The sequence below is a fragment of the Solanum lycopersicum genome, chromosome 9 (genome assembly GCF_036512215.1).
Source record: "Solanum lycopersicum chromosome 9, SLM_r2.1".
NCBI classification, from domain to species: Eukaryota; Viridiplantae; Streptophyta; class Magnoliopsida; order Solanales; family Solanaceae; genus Solanum; species Solanum lycopersicum.
In genome coordinates, this window is record NC_090808.1 from 597,341 (window position 1) to 619,918 (window position 22,578).

Below are 22,578 nucleotides of genomic sequence, written 5' to 3' on the forward strand. Positions count from 1 at the left end.
ATCACATTTAACTTTAAAAATTGATCAAATTTGAATTGATTCAAATCTAAACGTTATTATCGTCTCAAGCTTAACACTTAAATTTTAGTCTAACTATTAAAACCCTAAAGACCAAGTTCATCAAAATATATTATTTTATTTGTTATCTACCCTACGTCACACTAAATAGTCATATTTTCTCTTAGTTGAATCACTTTATTCGTGTAATGATAACTCAAGTTAACTGTTTTGTTTAATTTGATTGATTTTAGAAAATTTAAAAACGTAATAAATTAATTTAATTTTGATTTGAATCAATAATCGATCCAAATCGAATCATATACATCCAACTAGTACCCACATATTACTAATTAGCTACCAAACAGCCTCTTAATTTTTTGAAAAAAATAATCAACCAAATAAAATACTTATTTGTGCTATCTTCAACATGCAAATATGAAGTGTGTTTATGATTGAGGCAAATGAAAATGTACTAGCTAGTCTAAGAATTAAAAATTCAAAGAAAACCAAGTCGATCCTGAATAAGAATCTTCCAACTCATCCCAAAACTATATTTTATTTACATTTATTAATTAAAATAAATAAATGATGCTAGGTAAAGTGAGTATTTATTCATCAAATGTGCAATAAAGTTGTTCATTCTTGTTACCTAGTGAGTGCCCACTATATTCAAGCTCATAGATCTTTCAAGATCAAATCATTTTTAAAAAAATAATTATAAACGTGTCTGTCTCTTCACTTATTTATAACAAAAAAAAAATTGGGATCAATGAGTGAGAAAAGATTTGATTTTGTAATTTTTTTAAAAACAAAATTATGTTATCTTTTATAAGATATTTTGAATTTTACGCATTAGAAATTTAATTTGACATTTTCTTTTATTTATTTTGTGATTGGTTATAAGAGAGTATTTAGAGAGGGGGTGTTAGGACATAAACTATTGACAATATGTTTAAATATAGTATTTATTGTAGAATAATTATTTATTTAGTTTTAATAGATCTTATATTCATTTAGCATGCCTAACATCAACTTATTCTAGTCGAGTGCCTTGTGGCGCCTTTAACGATGAGAGAAGGCAATACCAAAGAAAATAACTCAAGGGTACTGACTACTCCATCAATTAAATTTCGTTGCGTAAGTAAGGATGTGAGTCATCATAATCTGAACTTGAAATCTTTCGTAGGCTCATCTCGTCAATTGGCATTTCGATACTGACATTCATAGATAGTCGACATATAAAAGGAAGAAACCTAACTCAGTTCAAGTTGGACATATGAATTGTGGAAGTTCCGACTCCATCATTTAGGTTAATTGCAAGGATCTTATAGTCTTCGATATGTGGAGTCCATACCCATTGTAGATAAACATAGCAAAAATGATTGAATTTTGTTTGTTGATTATTGTTAAAGTCAACAAATGTTGCAACAAAATTCAAAGCTCACCATTTCTTTTTTCAACTAAAATCTTAGCAAGATTTCTACATAGGTGAAAATATTGAAATCTTGTGTTTCTTGTGATGTCATTGGTGACATCATTAGGAGTAGATTTTCCTATAAATAGAGAGCTCTTGCTCATTTCAAAATACACCAAAAAAGAATTACAAAGGAGAGAAAAGAAGAGTGAGGTATCATAGAAGAAAATAATCTGTGAGGAAAAATAGAGAGTGTGAGCGGTATTGTAGTGAGGTGGAAAAATTAAAAGAGTGTTATTTCTTTTGAATGTGTAGTGGTCTTTGGAGTTTTACTCAGACATACAAGTGTAAAATCCTTACTATAGTGATACTCGTTGCTCCTCTCGGGTCGTGGTTTTTCCCTTATTTAGGAGGGTTTCCACGTAAAATCTTGGTGTCATTATTTCTCTTTTATTCTCGTTGATTAACCGTATTGTTGTGTACCACATTTGTTATCTTTATTACCGCAAATATTATTTGTGTTACGGATTTATTCCCAACACGGTAGTTGCATCATATCCCAATCCATTGGACAATAAAGCTGAACAATTGTACGTGACATAAATCTATAAATAAACCCTCAATATTTATAACAATAATTATATCGTGTAAAATTTGAATTGAACCGCAAACATATACATACATTAATGGAAATATTCATTTATTCTTTTGAAAAAAACTGTAAATAAAAGTAAAACTCTTACAACCAGTTGCTATTACAAGGAACTCTCAGCAACTATGGAATAAACACATATATAAACATCATTGACTTGTATATGATCATAATTCAATCATACCATTTAGTAACACACAAAATTGAAATAATACATTCAACTCTTATAATGATATGATTCAATTAAACCCAATTATATTCCCAATCAAAGAATAAAATATGCATCCATTTTTTGATTAGGATGATCATCAAACTCTCATGATTCCTTCACTTGATGAGCCCAAATTGACACCATTTGGTTGTTCTATACAAAAACAGAAAAAATAAATTAGTGATATATATTTTTTTGGCGGTGTTTAATTACTCTCGAACTATAATGAAATTCTATTGTTCCTTCGATTATTTAAATTATAGTAGGTTAAATTGCACCATAAGTATAGTAAAATTAGACGGAGAGCTTACTTTGTGGTATGTTGGATACGAAAAAACATGCACCAATGACAATGTAACAAAGCAAGAGGACTAATCCTTTAATATAGTGAGATGTTCCATCCTGCAATATTAATTAATCGTAAGTATCGACTAAATCTATATTCATATCAGATATGATAAAATTTTGTATTTACGTCAAGAATGTTATTTCGGGGGGTAAAAAATTCTCAAATCGATTTAGTACGAAGAGTCACTCGAATACTATTTTCATTACGAGCCTTATTAATTCTAAAGTGCTATATGTTAAAATATATATTGTGACCTAAAATTACCTGTAGAGTGAAAGCTGTGACAATTATTGCTAAAGCAAGGGAGCCTGTCTCAAGAAGACTAAAATCAAGATCCATTCTCACACCAATAATCCATGATACAATCACACACAAGGGAACCTGAATAATTAAAAAAAAAAAGATAATTACTATCAGTTTAAAAAAATGAAAAATATAACAAGTACTTAATTTAAAACAAATAGAAATGAAGAAACATATTACATTGTAGTAAAAAAAAAAAAAATTACTATCGGTATATAATTTAACATGTTGTAACAAATAATTTGTCTTATTTATCATGTGTTTCTCCTATTTACTCGGTATTTGAGTATATATTTAAATGATCGTAAAAATTCTATCATACATGATGTATAAAAATTAAACTCGAAACAACTCGAGTAAGTTACTTACCACAAACATGGCAATTTGTGTTGCTGAACCTAAGGCAACTCCCAAAGAAATGTCCTGCATTATCCAAAATTAAAAATCCCTTTACTATAAGTTCTCTTATCATTATTATAAAAAAAAATAAACATTTGCTGATTTAATTATTAGAAATTGTACATACCAACTTGTTCTTGAAAGCAAAAATTATAGCCCCAGCATGTTCAGCAGCATTTCCAACAATTGGTAATAAAATAACACTGATGAAACTCACTGAAATTCCCCAAGAATTTGATGCTGCCTATTTAATTTAAATTTTTTAAAAAAATTGTCAAGACTTTATTTAATTAAAAAAAAAATCCCTCCTATTTTACATATATTTAAAAATTATATATATAAAAAGAAAAAACTGACCTCAATGGTACCAACAACATATTCAGATAATAGAGCAATAAGAATAGTCATTCCAACCAACCATGCAAATGCACTCCAAAAACTAAGCACTGCTTCTTCATCTTCGATATCATCACCTTCATTTTCTTCCTGATTAATTTCGAAAGAATTTAGCTTATATACTTTTGATATTATTATAAATATTTTTTTATCAGAATCGTTAAATTACACGATTCCTAATTAAGATATAACTATCAGAGGGACTCAAAAATTTTAAAAAAATCATTATGGAAATGAAAAAAATTACTCTTTTTTTAAATTTCACAATAAAACATGATTGGACACTTACTGCTTGTGCGTCGAAAAGTTGTCGGTGAGTCCACAATTGGAACACAAGATAACCAAAATAAGCAAGAAGCATAACAATGCAGCTAACTCTTGATAGATTCAATGTTGCTTGTGCTGTTATTGCTGCTGATTCTCCAACTCCAGCATAACGAAACATCAAAGGCAACACATGACATAATAATCCCAATAATAAAAGTAGAGAGTTCACATCTGCTTGTTTCTGTTTTAATCACACAAAAAATTAACATCTCAATCTACGTGACACAGTTGAAATATCACTATGTTATAAAATAAATAACTAAATTACTTACCCTATCATATTTTTGTTCCTTTGATATATTTGCAATACCACCACAAAAGAGTGAAGTGCCAAGAACCAAAAGAAGATTCGAAAGAATAGATCCCAAGAGTGAATATTTTACAACATCCACTTTATGTTCGATTAAAGCAAATATTGCTATTATAAGTTCAGTGGCATTTCCACATGTTGCATTTAGAAGCCCTCCAACTGATTAATGCAACAAATTAAACAAACAATAATTAGAATTTTTTTTTAAAAAAAAAAATAATCTAATTTATATGTCAAGTAACATTAAACTAGCTAGAGGTTGTTGTTAAATTGTTTATTGATTCGAAAAAAACAAAGGAATTTCCAATTTTATGTTTGTTCAATTTAATAGTGAAACTACCTAGACCTGGTCTATCCAATATTTTTCGTCGGAAAATTATAATATCATATTAAATATCTTTGATGGAAATTCATAATTTTTATACTGATATTGATTTATTTCATAACGTTAGTCGTGGTCCTTCACTATATTATATAAACAAAGGATTAAAAATCTCTGTGTTTTGTGGATTAAAAAAAAGCCAACAAAAGATTAAAAACTAAATAAATGGGGAAGTACCTGTTGGACCAGTAAAAAAAGCTATTTGCCTACAATTCAAATCAATCAAAAATGTTAATAATAGGTGATTTAGTAATAATCAATTCAAATCGACTCATAAATAATTTTAATAATCAAATTATACCATACAAAGAAACAATTTAACTTACTCTGTCAAAAAGCTGACACGTTCAGCCAATGGAGTAAGTCCAAGTAAACTCAATCCAAAAACCCATGACTGATATAATATAGAAAAATAAAATGTCAGTATTATAAAATAAATTAATCAAGAAATCACAAAAAAATATTCTCAGATTCACATCTTTCAACGGATCTTTTAGTTATTCAAAAAAAAGAAAAAGAAAACAAATTGTGTTGTTAAATAAAATAACACTTTTAAATTATATTATGTGTTCAATTAATGCATGGCGGGATTCATTCAAATTTCCATCACGTAGTATATAATAGAAGATTAAAATTAATTTATATGCATAGAAAGTAAACGTTGAGTTGAATCCCTTTAATTTTTTTTGTATAATATTTTTTGCTCCACTATTTGTCCTCACGTGTGTACCTGATTCGTTTTAAAATTAACCTAAACGCATGAATATTCATTTCATTTTATTCAAAACAACCTCCTGTCCACTCTAATACCATATTAAATTGTGCAACCATCGAAATAATCACACAATTGAATGTAAATTAAAGAGAACTTACTCTTCCAAAGTTTTTGTAATGAGCAATAATGGCAATAGGTATGGCAATGAAGAGCACAAAAAGCTTAGTTCCCAAAATGACCTCTTGAATATTAGCAAGAACATCTCTAACAATGGCACAAGGTACTTTCCTTACAAGGGTTAGATCAGACTTTTTCCTAAGAGACGAAGACGATACGTTGTGAGCCGTTCGTCCATGGCTACGACCATGCCCATGTCTCATCTCTTTGCTTAAAGGCTTAATATTTCCATTTTCTAAGAGCCATGTTTCTGCTGCTGGTGATGATGAAGCCATTCTTTTGTTTTGTCTTTTTCTTTGGAAAATAACTTATTTTGGTTTTATATTGAGATAACTCTCATCTTGTATGAGTATGGGGTTAGCATAGGATATATATAGTAATTTGTCACATGCAAGAAATTTCCAAGAAGTTTCATATTTTGTTTCTCATTTGTAAGGTATTTGATATTTTATAATATCGAGGCTCGACTAAATTTGAATTCAGATTGGAAAGTTTTAGAGCTTTAATTTCTAAAATAGAAATTTTTAATAACTCATTTGATTAGTTATCTAAACTTTCACCTTCTGTGTGTGTTCAAAAATAATAAAAGTTCAACATCGGTAGTGTTGGATTTTGCTAGTCTAAATACAGGATATAACAGATGGTTAATGAGATGGATAGACTCTTTATAAGGCTCGGACCATCTTCATCTCTTTGAGCTAACTTTTAGGATATAAGTTAGACACATGATCCAAAGTAACGAGATAGTAAAACATTATAGTTATATTACCATTTATGAAACTTTTTAAATATTGGGATGTATTTGAGCCTTTTGAATTATTTAGGGGTATGATTCATGTTGTTGTACATGATATATGTATAAATTAATTTGATAGTTTAGAGTAAGTTTAAATCTTTTGTTTGTCTACGTCGTTTTAGTGCGACACTTGTCATATCAATCTGGATAGTTATTTGTGGAGGGACGTATTTTAAAATAAAGATAACGATAAGAAATTTAGATCAAAAGGTTCACGAAGGGAAAATATAAAATGAATCAAATACTTTAGAAATAAATTAAATTGAAACATTTTCTCATTTACCAGATTTTTTTGATGTGGTAAAAATTTGATTTATTCATGGTTTTCTAAAACATATATATATATATATATATATATATATATAGGTGAAGAAAAAATAGTCGTTGAAGGTGTTTTGATTAAGTTAAATAAGAACTCTTAAAGAGTTTTTGTTATTATAAAATATATTAGTAAAGCCTTTCTCCAAGTGTTTAAATCAACCAATGTAACTAATCATAGTTAATTAATTAAATAAAGTACAAATATACATTAATTAATTATGATTTAGTAATAATTCGGTATATCTCAACCTATGTCATATATTTATTAATTAAGTGTTTACTCCAAAAATAAAAATAACATTTTGAGACCCTGAAATAAAAATAATATACTAACTTTAATAGAATAGAATCGCAACATAAAATATAGGAGGTCACATGTTCAAATTATAAAAATAATTTCTCGTAAAACATATAAAATCATATACAGTAGATATCATGTAAGGTCCCGCTCTTTTTTTTATTGACCCATACTAGAACTTAATTCATCAATCTGTCTAAAAATTTTAGAGTAGAGGAAATAATGTTGAAGTTAGGATTAGTGTTTGAATAAATAGTGTAGGTTGAACTTTTTATGAGGTCAAGAAAATAATTTAACAAGTGATAATGTGTTTCTTGACATTTTATAAACCACATTCTTCAATTTCAAGTCCAAGTCAACCAGTCTCATGACATAGCTTAACTTCCATTATTAAATAAAGGTAAAGAAAATATGTTTCATTAATTCAAACAAACTTTTACTTTATGGTAAAGAAGAATCCATATAAAAGAATACAAATGTAGGTGATAATCAAATCTATTTATCACCATGTCATTGATCTAAAAAAAATAGTTTATACACATCACATGTCATGAATAAAGGTTTATTACTTTTTAGAAGCAAAAAAAAAGAGTACTTTCACACTCTCCACCCCACACCCCACACTCTAAAAAAATGATATTAGAATTTTGTGATCTAAAAAAATAGTTTATATACATCACATGTCATGAATAAAGGCTTATTACTTTTTAGAAGCAAAAAAAAAAAAAAAAAGAGTACTTCACACTCTCCACCCCACACCCCACACCCTAAAAAAAAATGATATTAGAATTTTGTGATTGACTCTTTGATTAAAAGTTTTTATATCAATATGAATGTCTAAGGACGTATGTTAAGACTTTTTTGACTTTTATAAAATGTTTGTGTTGGTAAATATTAGATTAATGAATATAATTGGGATATCATATAAGTGAGATAAAAGAGAACTTATATAGATTTCATTCACTTTGTATCAACGATATTATTGAGGACATGTATTTTTCGTATTCACTTTATACTTATTGTAATTTTTTTTGCAGGTTTTGTTCTAGGTCCTAGTGCACTAGATGCATTGGGATATTGAGGAGACTTTTATTTTAAAATGCTATACTATTATCATATCAATTAATTCAGTAAGATTTGATATATTAAAGTTTGATTTTGATTTTTACGATTCGATAAATCAGTTATCATAGTCTGTCAACTTTAACTTATATATATTGTATAATAAAAAGTTATGACTTTGAGTTTTTCAAGAAATATCTCAATTATATCATACTAATAGCTTATACATGTAAAAATATTCAAAATAAATGATAAACAATACTCTTTGTTAATCAATCGACCTAAAAGAACATTAATCAAAATTTCAACATCTAAATAGTTGGTGTTACTATTTTATACACTTGCTACTGTTATATAGTTACATATATATGAATTTTATCTATAACTATATTAATCTTGATATGGTATTCAATATTTCAATATTTTTTATATATATCAAATATCAAACTTTTTGAAAATGCATACCAAAAACTATACCAACTACCATAATATTCAAACCACAATATTAAATATTTTAACTTTAATATGATATTTCATATTCAATATCTACCGAATTATCCCCCCTCCCCCCAAACAACAATTGGCTTCTTTCATAAAATAATCAAGCTCTACCAATAATGTAGTTTTCAAAATTCTAACAACTATATCAACCAAAAATCATATATAAGTAAGGGATCTTCAATTTCTACCCTACATATTAAAAAGAAAAGAGAAAAACGTAAGAAAAAAAGAGAGAATAAAAATTCTAGCAAATATATAAGAAATTTTTTTACGAATAGCTAATATAATAAATTTAATTATGCTTCATGCTATAGTTTTTATATTTATGGGTTATAGCTATAACTTAAGGTGTCTCGATTGTATAATTTGCGAGTATATTTGTATAATTGAGTTACTTTTGTATAAACTCGAAGTAGTAAATTTATACAAATACAAACCATCTGAATTTTAAACCGTATTAAAAATTATATTTAAGAAAATTGCATTATACAAAGTTATACAAATTATATTATAAAAATTCTAAATTATACAAACATATGAATTATACAAACTCAAAACTCGGCCCACTTAATTATCACTGAATGTTAGTTACGAGCAGGTATTAACTAAAAATATAGCTATCACGACAAACTATCTAGTATATATTTGTTTATAATTTCTCCTATATAGAGAAATAATATGCTAAACTTGTTATTGGACAAAAATAATGCAGTTTTCAAATTTTAACAATTAAATGAACCACAAAAAAAATAAGTTAAGAATCTTCAATTTCTACCACACATAGAAAGAAGACGAGAAACATGTGAGAAAAAGATGGAGAATACAAATTCTAGAGAATATTTATATACGCTAAATCTATTTACGTGGACAAAAAATAAAATATTTTAAGTGATCAAATTAAATAATAAATTGTATTTACAATTTTCTCTATTTCACCAAAAACAGAGAATAGCAAAGCTCATTATTCTGAGAACACAACATAAGTATGAGGTCATATGTACCTTAAATTGCAGAGAAAATATGTTGTTTTTTTATGGCGTCTCATTATTTTTGTCTAAACGTGATGTAATGAATCATAACAACACAGTGATGGAGTCGAAAATTTTTCTAAGAAATAAAAATGATAATAAAATATCATAATTCATGACATTTATATGTGATAGGATCGAATTCACGCATACACACTTGATGAATGAAGAACACAAAAACTTTCAAGAGAAACAGATGAGAGATCTAGAGAAAGAAAAAGAAAACTCAATATTTCGTGGTAACACTCCGTGAGTAAACTTCCACGACGGTGGGGTATATTTATATTAATAAATTAAAGTATTTTTTATTACAAAGTATATATATTAATCAGACTCCACAACCTAACAATATGAACCTATAATCTATCTTAATTTTGATTCTATATTCACACCACGTTAGATTAATCTTCTTATGTCAAATTCCACAATTTATGTATATGACTAAAACAAAGTGCTTTTGTTATATTAATTTTACGGTATAATTTTTTTTGCTAATAGGAATATAATTATATCCTTTTGGCACTATATAGCTCCAAATTCCAATCATGTTAGGGTTTTAACCTTTAATTAAAGATTTTGACGGTAGATACATATATTATCCTCTTATCTGATGCAATATTAAATTAGTCGAATCAATAAATTTAAAAAAATTGACACTATTTATCAATAATTTTTTTATTAGTATTTTGTGGAACAGAGCCGTAACAAAGATGTAGTACGGCTTTTGTACTTTACAGCGAAACTTCCTTGAAATTTCTTCTCTAATTATTAGAGGATTATTTTTTTAATTTATTAGTTTGATATTTATATTATAATTTTAATTAATTTATATTCATCTTACATAATATAAAGTTAATTTAAAAGAAAAACTTTAACAAGATTATTTTTTATAAGATGTGAATTTATAACTTTAATTAAGGATAAAATATTTCATTCGTCTCATCACAAATTTAATGACTAATTATTGTTATTTGTTGAGCAATTCCGTAACCATTTTCACTTAAGGCTTAATCATTAGCGATGTAGTACTTTTATATTCATGTATTGATTTGATTGTTTCCTAATTGGTTTATTATTATATATATAAATATAGCAGGATAAAATTTTAAATATTATAATTTTATTTATAAAATAATATGAGGGTAAATCTATTTGTTTCTTTAATTCTTCTCTCTTAATTTTTTTTCCTTATAATTCGAAATCGTTTATAACATATTTGTCGATGCGAGAGATCACATCTTAATCTCTCTATGAATATACGTAAATTTATGGAATATTTTCTTCGACTAAAAACTCAATCATTGCCTATATGGACCACTTTTATTTGATTATAATAATGTCCTCCATGTCTTAGTTCTTTCATATGCTGATCTGATTATTTTCTAGTAATTAATTTTTCTATGCCCATCATGTTTTTTTTTTTTTAAATTTTGTGATTGAATTGTTTGTATTACATCATGTAAAAGTTTTAATTACCTTGCATTGTGTTTTGTTTTACAAAAAATGATAGAGATCTTTGAACGTCACAAATAAAAAATAAAAATTGAATAATCTGATATCCTTGTGACTCCAGCTTCATAAAATAATATTAGTGGCTAAAACAATGTTATTTCAGTTGAAAATAAGCTAGAATTTGAAGTATATAGATTTAAGATTTTTATTATTTAATTTTTAAATTAATAATTTTTTAATATAAAAAAAATTTAATTAAAATTATTAAAATACGACTTAATCCATAATTTTTTAGGTGGTGGAGATGTTTCTAAGAAGAGCTTTCAGACACTTGCACCTATCGTTAACACCATGATAGGCAAATTTGTGATAGAGAAATAAGTGTTTCGAAATATATTTTATTTTTCATGGTGTCTAATAGATAGTTTCTTTGCAAATGTTTTTAGGGCGATTTTATTATAATATATCTTTTTAAAGAGTCAATAAATTTTGAAAAATAACTTATTTACATCATTTAATAATAGTTGGTCTTAACAGTGTCGTTGTTACAGAAAATGTTCATTTATTTTATTATCTTTTAACGGTCAAATTCAATGATTTTGTAAAATCAATTTTTTTACACGATCTTTTGTTATAGATTTAAGTCACTAATATTAAACTGGTAAAAAAATCAAATATACATCATCAAACTTTGATAAAAGGTTCATTTATATCATTCGTGAATAGTTAGACTCAACCATGTCATTGTCGTTATAAAAATGATCCATTCGTTCTATTTTGTAACGATTAACTTTAATGATTTTGTGAAATTATTTTTTCACGTGAGCTCATATTAAAGTTTCACAAACCAAAATTAAATCGACCTACTTTTATGGCTATGACATGACATATATGACTCTTTTCTTAAAAAAGACACATTCATGTCATTATTTGTTATCTGAAATTTTTTTCGATTTTGTAAAATTATTTTTTACACATGGTCAATATAATTCAGCCACATTATTAATTAAAATATTTGTTAACTGTGAGAAAAAAAGCTCATGCATATATGTCATTCGTGTAAAGTTTGACTCATGTATATTATTTCAGTTAACAAATAATGACATGAATCAATCTTTTTCCAAATAAAAATGACATAAATGAATCAAATTTTAAATGAATGACATAAATAATCATTTTTTCAAAATTCGATAAGGTGTTTGAGCATTTTCCTTTTTTAACGCATCCTAAAATTGTTATTGTCCAACTATTTTCATGCATATATATGTATATATATGCACAAAACACAGACAGAACTTGACAGCTTTTGCTAAATAATTACATTACATATCAGAAATTCAGAATCAAATTACATGGAGCATCAGATGTTTTCAATATTTTATTTTCCAGGTATATACCCTTTGGTAGGTCTCTCTAATTGTCAACTTCATTCCATAAATATTCTAAACTTCCAATTTCATAAAACTCTAGATTTTTTAATGTAGATGATATTTTTTCTCAGATTTTTCAAAAAAATAATTATTAGTTATGCAATATTTGAGAATTTAACACGAATACGATATAATTTTTTGGAATATTCAAGTAACACGTAGCTTTTTACCTTTCGTTAACAAATTGTATATGTATTATATTATAACGGTGTAGTGTCTTTTGCGTTACAATATAATGTCCTATACAATTAACATTTTACTATCAAAGGTTCAATATAATAGGTGGATCGAATCAAAATATTAATACAAAAAGAATTAAAAGTTTGCTTTCAAAAACTTTACTGTAAACAAAGGGGGAACTGCCCATGTCAAAACCTAGAGTTAGCTATTTTTAACTTAGTGCCCATCCTTAGCTAGAATATCTGTAACTTGATTTACTTTCGCGATATTTGTGTTACGTTTTATTAATACATTACTAGAAAATCATGATATTTGTGTTGCGTTTTATTAATACATGACTAGAAAATCATGATATTGTCGTGTTCAATGCTTGTATTAACATGGTTAAAGATGCAATGGTTTTTTTGAAAAAAATTCACATATTTTCCATCGTATTTATGAAAGATATGTTGTTTGAAAAAATAATTCATGCATTAGCTTGTTTACTACTAATACTTGGAATTATGCAACATATGTAATTTTTAATAAACCAATTTAAACACTGAATATAGTCTCATCATAACTAGTATAACAAACATTCTAATGTCAACATTACTTAATTAATGAACACTATTTTTATACACTCTATCACATCAGTAGTTGGAGTCAGAAATTGGCGAAAAATATGTAAATATTCTTTTCAATTGTCATAAATACTCGTATACACCAAATAATTTTTGACGATTAGACTATCCTTCGCTTAAAATGGCTCCGCCCATATACCAAAAGACACTTTAAAGTATATAACTAAAATCATTATTCCACCATGATCTCCATGCCCAAGCTTTGGTTCTTAGGAAATTTCCTTTATTGTCTTGGAGGGGTAAAGACAAGTTAATCAATCATTTTACACACAAATAGTGTGTGTTCATTTCACAGCCAAATTAATAGACAAGTTTTATATATATACATATAATATAACAAATAAAGATAAGCTGGAGTGTTGGAGACATTCATTAAGATGCTATGATTATATATTATTTCTAGTTTTATATTTGAAGGCCTACAATATTTGGAGGATAAGTTTTAATTTTTGAAGAATATAAGACAATGGATGAAGATACAATCCCCCCACCCCCACCCCATAGCAATATACTTCTTTTATTTTAATTTACTTATCTAATTTTAACTTGATATAAAATTTAAAAAAGTAATTAGTAATATTATTTTTTAAGTGTTATTTGTCTATAACATGTATTAAAATATTCTTTAATATAGTTTTTTAAATTAAAGAATATATGTATCACCTAATTATGCACATTAACCTCCATAGGTTTAATTAGAACAAACTATAATTTGAGCATCTAAGTAAAATTTAGTGACTAGTTTAAGAGCTATAACGCATTACTAACATCATCTTATTCTTTTATACTCAAATTTTATTATGTCATATTGTTCAAGTCTAACATTAGGTAACGACAAAAAGTACCATTATATATAACAATTTAATGTAATCGCATTGTTACTTTAATATTTTTTTGTCATTATCTTTATTCATTATTTAATAATTCTATTTTATACTTTACCCTACATTTTTATGGTATGCCCTATTTTTCTTGTAAGTTTATCACTTATGTGACGACATAAACTAATACAATCTATCCAATTATGTCATATGATCATTAAAATAATACGATATAATATAGCATAATATATATATATATATATATATATATATATATATATTCTGCTTTGTTTTCTAAATGCTAAGATAAGTATGAAAATTTAGCGGTTATAAAGTTCAAATGCAAACAAGTGCATGCAGAATGTCTATGTCAAGTAATGTGTAGGGACTACAAATCTGTTGTAATGTAATTTCCAGGAAATTTCTCCCCACAAAACCCCAAAAGAACTCATAACAAAATACCAAATAAATGAGGAAAAATAGAGAAAGATGTGATACTTTGTCCTTTTTGTTTGTGAAAAATTATTTAGATTCAACAAAAATAATTTTTAGCTATAATAAATATACATATTAACTATTTATTTTTTATGATCCAATGTCGTTATAAGTTTTAGAAACACTTACAAAGAAAACTACTTATTGTTAATTAATTGCTTTTAAAGATCATTTTGTGATATAATACTTATGTCTACATCAAATATTAGTATAGTGAATATGATTTTTCTCGGGAAAAGGATCTGAAAAATACTTTAACTTTAGCCGAAATTGTTGTTGCGATGTCAAACTTTATGGATGACCTTTTTACCTCCAAACTATTTAATAGTCAATTTTTTACCCTGAACTATCTAATAGTGTATTTTAACGATATATATGTGCTCACGAAGACACATTACAATTTACAATTATGCAATATTTTTTTATGTCCACGTGGAAACATATATACCTTAAACTACATTATTAAAGGGCAAAAAATCATTTCCAAAGTTTGATATCATAACAGCAATTACAATCAAAGTTAAAATATATTTCAAAACCCTTTTCTTTTTTGTCTTGGTAAATCTTTACTCATATCCGATATTTTGTTAAATACATACTATATTATTTGTTTATCACTCATCTATTAATTGAGAAGAGATCAATTAGCTATGATTTGAACTCATACTATCCACCTTGACAGGATGATTTTCTTTGCAGCCATTGTCTGGAAAATATGGTGAGGAAAGATAAAAGTATCAATTTCAGCCAAGAGATCCAGGGACAATAGTATAGTCGATCCACAATATATCTAAAGAAGAGATAGAAAATTATGAAATGAATAGTTTAGCAAAGTTGCTTACACTACAACAGAAACAACTCTTAGCGTCATTAAATATTGACACTAATAAAGAGTGCTAAAGTCTTTACCGGTATTATTAAGTGCCATTAGAACCAATGACGCTAAAGGTGAGTGACAATTGCCGCTTAACAATAGTGTTAAAGAGCAACTCAAAGAACAACTATTGCTTGCTATTTTGAGCCAACAATAATATTTATTTGTATTCTTGATTATGTTCATTTATAGATTAAATAGAAAAATCTTAAAAAATATATCCTCCAACATACATTATATTTAGGGAAATGTTGTAAAGGTAGTTGTTGATGACATAAACAAGGTGGAAAAAAGCTTGTGTATGCATGATTTTAATGCTTGTGCCAACTTTTAATATTGCTATATATGTGTCCAAACTCCTAATAGACTATCTTTATCATATATAGGTACACAACTTCAAGAGTAAGCAACTGAATAAGGAGGAGACGGCCAAATACAAAGCAGCATAAGAAATGATCAAGTCATCACTTAATTCTAAGGTAAGTTAGAGTCATTTTTATGAGCTATACAATGTTCACAAAGCACTGTAAGTGTGGATATATTGAGACATGCAAAGTACCATTTGTACATGAGTTTGGTCCTAACTCAAGTTTATGGCCCACAATGATTCACATCATATAGGTTTAGTGTTTACAAATTTATAGGGAGGAATAAAGGGTTGGCAATAGTCTTGCTCTTTACATATATACCTGGATTTTGTTGGTGGCTGCACCCACACATCACGCGCTACGCTCTTACCGTTGGACCAAAGCCTTGTGGGCTTTCTATTATATATATATTCCAATGGCTTGACCACTCTATTTGTTTTTCTCCTTCCTAATTGCTATGTAGGAGAATGGAGATGTAGTTTTATAGGTTACTTGCCCTTCTTGGGAGATACTTCCTTGTAAATTTATTCAATTTAATGCATATTTGAATTTCAAATCCATACTATGTTCCCGTTTATCTTTCTAATCAATTTTCCCTTTTGTATATGATTTGTCTATGATGTAAATAAAGAATATATTGATTAAAATGTCAGTTGATTACAGGAAAAATGATATAAATTTTAATTAAGGTTATAAATGTCGCCGCTAAAATTTATGAATATCGTCGCTAAAGGTCACTTTAATGGCAACAATCACCGCTGCTAAAAGAAAGTATTAATATTGATAAAAGTGACTTTTAGTGGTGACAAAAATTGCCGCTAAAGGGCTTCAAAGTCGTTGCTAAAGGTTATGAAGGGTCGTTGCTAAAAGTCAGGAAGATCGTCGCTAAAAGTCATGAAAGTCGTCGCAAAAAGTTATGAAGGTCGTCGCTGAAAGTTATGAAGATCGTCGCTAAAAGTCATGAAGGTCGTCGCTAAAAGTTATGAAGGCCGTCACTAAAAGTCATGAAGGTCGTCGCTAAAAGTTATGAAGGTCGTCGCGAAAAGTCATTGAAGGTCGTCGCTAAAAGTCATGAAGGTCGTCGCTAAAAGTTATGAAGATCGTCGCTAAAAGTCATGAAGGTCGTCGCTAAAAGTTATGAAGGTCGTCGCTAAAAGTGACTTTTTGTGGCGTCTGAACTGCTGCTAAAAGTGATGAATGTCGTCACTAAAAGTTCCTTTTAGTAGTGACTTTTATGAGCATTAGCAGCGACTAGAGTTGCCACTGAAACCTAATTTAGTGGTGACCTTTAAAGCCTTATGGTGACTATAACATACTATTCGTGGCAATTAAGTTTAGGCATTTGCAGCGACTATAACAATCTTTTAGCGGCAAGTATTATACTTATTCTTAGCTGCTGATGTTGCCTCTAAAACTTACATTTAGTGGCTATTAATGTAGGTAGTAGCAACGTTTAATGTTGCTACTAAAACATTCTTTTAGTGGCCACTATTATACTTATTCACAACGACTAAAAGCTATGAAACTCGACGCTAAAAGTCAGTTTTTGCAGCAACTAAAACCGCTAGTAAAAGCTAAGAATGCCGTTAGGCATCTTTCATTTTTACCGTCGCTAAAAGTTATGAATGTCGCTAGAAAAAGCTAAGAATGCCGTTAGACATCTTTCATTTTTACCGTCGCTAAAAGTTATGAATGTCGTCGCTAAATGTTACTTTTTGTGGCGTCTAAAACCACCGTTGAAAGTAATAAATATCGTCGCTAAAAGTAATGAATATGTTTTAATATTTGTTTTTTAGTTTTATATATACTTCGACAATTAAAATAAATAATCTAATTTTAATTTCTTTTAATATTTAGTCATGTAACTAATACGCACTAAACTTATTTTACCATGATTTAGTACTTTAAATTATGATTGATCAATTTCATTATGACTTATTAATTTGCAGCATTTATTTTATGCGATTTTATTATATTTTTTTAATTTCGATTAATATCATTAATCATATCATATTTTTTGTTATTTTCTTGAGAAAACTTAAATAGTTGCATTTTAGTAGGACTAAAGAAATATTTGAAATACAAGTAAATTATATGTTTGTATGAACACTTAATCGAAAAAACCTAAAATTCGAAAAAACTCAAAGTTGAAAAACATGAGTTTGATTTGGTTTATAAATTCAAAAATTCGACATAAATGGTTTGGTTTGATATTTGAAAAACCTGAATCAACCCGGTCATATACACCCCTACTTGCTAATTAACAACTTCATATATTACGCAGATAAAAACATAGGTGTAGTTAATTCAAACTAAGGTGGAATTGAAAACTCCCATTCAGGTATTTTCAAATTCAAATTATAAAGACTGGTTGTCATCAGAACAACTATCGTCAATTTCCAATTCAAGATCCAACATATTAGATTTGCTTGCTGAATAGTTCTCCTCACCTATCTCAGCATTTCGTTTTCCTCTTGTGCTTCTTGAATCATCAAGGATGGAGTAAGCACTTCGGTTACTTGGGTCACCATATAGAGCGACATGTCGGTAGTAGAGTTCAAGTTCCTTTTCAGCAATCGCAACGAAACGTCTCACAGACTCTAGCGACTGCTCATATTTGGATTTTTCCAATGCCTGGAGAATTGACCAGTAATTCTTATCATGATTGAAACAAATTTGATAAAACAAAGATACAGGTAAATGAGACAGAGTCAAAATATTAAAAGTAAAATCTTTATGCCATAAATATAGTGAACTGATTCCAAAGGAGCAGTAAACATGTGAGGATGAAATTACAAACAGTAAGGGGTATCTGTGGTGCAATGAAGGGTGTGGTTCTTTTGTGATGTACAGTGAATAATACAAGTCACAAAAGGGTTGGAGTTTGGCTGTTGAGGTGGATTTCAGATGATCTACCCTGATATATTAACCCAGCTGCATCTATAAGCCAGGTCAACAATAAGCTGTTTAACATGGATTCAGCTACAGGTATGTATAGGATATACATATGTTACGGGTACGTGAAATCTTTGATGATTTATAGAAATATTTTAAATCATCCACAAAAGTACCCACACCTATTGCATACCTGTTTCGCATAAGAAGATCGAGAAAATGAAGGATTCACGCATCAATCGAAAGAGAATTACAGTGAAAGCTGGTGGGAATGACTAGAGGTTGATGGTAGAAGGACTATGCACAGTAAGACTTGAAAGAGCGAACTTGCGCATAAATGCATGATGAGAAGCAATTACTTGGTAATTAAAGAAATTTAGCTCTAACAAACTTACCTTCTTCTTTGACAGTGTATCAATAGGAGACATAATTTCGGGTTGCACATAATCCCTTCCTCTGTAAAAAACTATTGTATCATCTGCAATTATCTGAATTGGGATGCCGCCACTCAGTCTTGCAATTTCATCGGCATATTCTTGGACTTGACCAGGTTTGCATATGACTTTGACTGTTTCATGTTTTTTCCAATGTAAATGCATATTAAGAATAACACCACCAAAGACTCCCCTTCTGCCAATTGGCACATAATTAGACCTTTTTTGCCCCATCTTTTTTATATAGAATCGTTCTTCGCCAGTGAGGAAGTGTGGCTTAACCTCAGGACCTTGAACTTTGGTAACCTCATATCGCTTTAGTCTCTCAATCAACAGCGCTTCTTTGACTTTTGCCTGACCCAAGCCAAAACATGTCAGCTTTTGTTAAAATAAAAAACTCCATTATTTCGTATATAAGTCATATGGAAATGGGAATAAAACAAATCTTAGCTTCAATAAACACAAACATAAGGTGACCACACAATTCTTCACATACTAAACCAGGAAAAAGGTAAGATAGATATAAAACTTAACTACGAAATGTCTTCCATGCTTCAGTGAGGTAGCAACCACGAAACAGGCACACTTGCTGTAACTTGGTTTTCAGTAGATGACACAAAAGTTAAAAGTAACTGAAAAGTAAAGAGATTCTTTTCTTTCTCCAGTTTCAAGAAAATAACTGTACTCACTAAGTATTTCCACGCTGAAATCATAGAGAAAATAGATCTTTGCAATTACTATTAAAAAACATAGCCAAGAAGATAAGGGAAAGAGACAAATCCAGGTTCAATAATGCTTCTACAACCTCGCTCTAATATGAGTATCAAATGAGAAGAAGTAATATAAAAGATTACTCAAGAAGTTTAACAATACCAACAAAGAACACATGTATAGATCTACTTGTCATTTTCCTCTATATCTTCCTTCCAACTTCCCCTTCTAATTTATTTTTTTGTCAACCAAATTGAAGAAAATAGGTTGAAGCTCATTTCCAAAATTCTTATAAATCATTACCCTGCCCAAGTTCTACAATTCAGTTCATTCTTTATGCTATTACAGATTATTAAGCTAATATAAAGATTAACTATCATACTGGTCCAAATGGAATGGGATGGATTCGAGAAGACATACAGTCGAGACCAAATAGTTCGGCATTGAGCCATAGTAGTAGTGGTAATAGCTAAACAGACAAGAATTACATCTCAATTCCAAACAAGTTGGGGTGGGTGATATAAATCCTCAGCAGGAGAACTAATGGCAAAATCAATCATTGGCTTTTAAGTAAAAAAGGAAAATCATTAGCTCACATTTTCTATCTTCTGCTTAATTCTTTCTTCAGCAGTGTCAAACTTCTGCTTCTTCTTCTTCCCCTTTAGACCAAGCCTTCTTGGATCCCTCTTATTTGCAGCATTTCTCTTCTTCTTCTCTCTCTTCCTTTGCAGCTTCAGCCTCTTCTTTGTCTTCCATTTTTCTTTCTTTGGTGCTTCCACTTCATGTGTCTCAAACTTGGGTTTCCCATCTTTTGTTATAACAAAATTCACACTTCCATGACTAAAGTTCCTCAAGTCCCAACATGAGCCTTGTCGGGTTAAGCTATTTTGAGGCACAAACCTTGACAAGTGCAAAAAGCTTTCTCGGTTTCCAAGAATTGGCCTGAATATAGAGACAATAGAGGGAGATAATCAAAACTAAATCAGACATACTCCATTTAATCAAAATTAACTAGAGAAACAAGTGAAGAAATTTTTAAAAAGACATTAGCTTTACGTGTACGAGGTAGAGGAAGAGGATAGAGGCCTGCGATGTGAAAGTAACAGAAGTCTTCGAAAACTTCTAAATAGAGGAATAGCCATATAATGTTGTTGTTTGCCTTCAACGGGGCTGGCGAGCTACTTCACCGTGAAGACTCTCGAAATTAGGCTATTTATCACTGGATACAAAATAAAAGGGAAATTCACCATGTAGACTGGAGCTGACAAATGAGCGGGTCGAATTGAATATGGACAAGTTAAACAAAAATGGATGAATTATCCAACTTACTATATTTTTATGGATAAATAATGGGTTGAGTGATGAATAATATGTGTATCCATCTTATCCGGCACCAGTTTCAGCAAACTTAATCCATTTCTAGCATATAGAAGAAAAAACTACTAATCCATTGAAGAGAAATAAGTATAACCTAAGGAAAGATTGTTAAAAAGATGTTCAAACAGGCCAAATTTAGCATCTGCAGTTCTTGAGAAAATGAAAATAAAAAAAAAATTCTTATGCTCGAGGGTAGGTGCAAAATAGTACCTATGCACTGAACAATTTTGGTGCTATAAGTTTGCCAAAAGTTAAACACTTCTCCTCTCCGTAAAATGCTTAACAATCTATGTTCGTTATATTTAACACAAATTATGGGGAAAAGGTCATTCACACTATATTTTGGTAAGTTCAAGTATGAAAGTTCAAAGAACCATCATGAGGTACATTCGTCCATAAGAGCACTCCAAGCTTCTTCTGACGGTTTAGAAGTTGAGTTCTTATAGGATAACAATATTGGAGGAAAGTTAATGGTTACTCCGAATGTTTGTAAGGTACTTCTGCAGAAATATTAACATTTCCATGTTCGGTTAGTACCCGTAGGAAGAAATATTAACATTTCCATGTTCGGTTAGTACCCGTAGGAACCAAGCCTACCGTATTAAAGTTGTCAAGTGAGTTAAAAAAGAAATCCCCTTTGTTCTTTCTATGTTTTTCTCCTCTAGAATTTTTAACTTAAAATAACTTTAGTCCAAATTTTATAGTTCCTAATAGAAACATTATGACTCATAGTTCCCAGGGTATACTTAAAAACCCAAACTGGATTACTTTATAAATAAGGAAATGAATCAGCAACTTGATTAACCTGACAGATAGGATCCACATTGTGAGAATTTTAGTGTGACAATTCGTCGAGCACTTCATGTGCACAACATATTCAGTGATCATGCACCATTCCAAGTTTCGGGATTCATAGTTGGGTAGCAGTTAATCATTGAGAATCCTAACATAAGGAAGCAAATCAAAAGAGGAGCTCAACATTTTCACCGATTCACACATCCTATTTTCGAATTACCATGGACCTAGGGAACATGGATGGAGGGCATCTAGATGCAGGGAAAGAGACGATATATGAAGAAGAAGAAGGAAGAGAGAGAAAGAGAAAACTCACCGGAGTTATGGTGGTGATCGATGGAGTCTCAGGCGCGATGGTGGTGGCAGTTGTGTTTATGCGTGTGGTTTATATTATTCTAATTTATTTTTTTAATATGTTCGTTTATTTGTTTCATTAACATAATTTTGTTTGTATTCACATTTTTCAAAATTAAAATAGAATT

General features: G+C 29.1%; 2 protein-coding genes and 1 long non-coding RNA gene across 7 annotated transcripts; 1 reads left to right on the top strand and 2 right to left on the bottom strand.

Annotated features, from left to right (window-relative positions):
• Positions 1–2,093: 2,093 nt before the first annotated feature.
• Positions 2,094–6,058, bottom strand: LOC101254519 (vacuolar cation/proton exchanger 3). The gene is made up of 11 exons (XM_069288848.1): positions 5,617–6,058; positions 5,070–5,137; positions 4,921–4,949; positions 4,324–4,520; positions 4,014–4,232; positions 3,686–3,814; positions 3,456–3,572; positions 3,299–3,352; positions 2,891–3,007; positions 2,589–2,679; positions 2,094–2,430 (listed from the first exon to the last, which is right to left on the bottom strand). Exons 1-11 carry the CDS (start codon positions 5,908–5,910, stop codon positions 2,375–2,377), a joined length of 1,371 nt encoding a protein of 456 aa, XP_069144949.1. The 5' UTR covers positions 5,911–6,058; the 3' UTR covers positions 2,094–2,374.
• A 6,237-nt stretch (positions 6,059–12,295) lies between these two features.
• Positions 12,296–15,722, top strand: LOC101252624 (uncharacterized). The gene is made up of 2 exons (XR_011211828.1): positions 12,296–12,482; positions 15,342–15,722. It is a non-coding gene; the product is annotated as an uncharacterized lncRNA (long non-coding RNA).
• Positions 15,723–18,014: 2,292 nt separating this feature from the next.
• Positions 18,015–22,552, bottom strand: LOC101254025 (uncharacterized CRM domain-containing protein At3g25440, chloroplastic). Of its 5 annotated transcripts, none has more exons than XM_004246722.5 (6): positions 22,413–22,541; positions 21,254–21,343; positions 20,981–21,143; positions 20,521–20,866; positions 19,175–19,567; positions 18,015–18,518 (listed from the first exon to the last, which is right to left on the bottom strand). In XM_004246722.5, the coding sequence occupies exons 3-6, from the start codon at positions 21,064–21,066 to the stop codon at positions 18,243–18,245; spliced, it is 1,101 nt and encodes a 366-aa protein (XP_004246770.2). In that variant the 5' UTR covers positions 21,067–21,143; positions 21,254–21,343; positions 22,413–22,541; the 3' UTR covers positions 18,015–18,242. The 5 variants fall into 5 exon arrangements, with proteins under 5 accessions (XP_004246770.2, XP_069145740.1, XP_025888493.2 ...); XM_069289639.1 differs by having other exon boundaries at positions 21,254–21,395; positions 22,413–22,481; XM_026032708.2 differs by lacking the exon at positions 22,413–22,541 and adding an exon at positions 22,107–22,231.
• Positions 22,553–22,578: the final 26 nt, after the last annotated feature.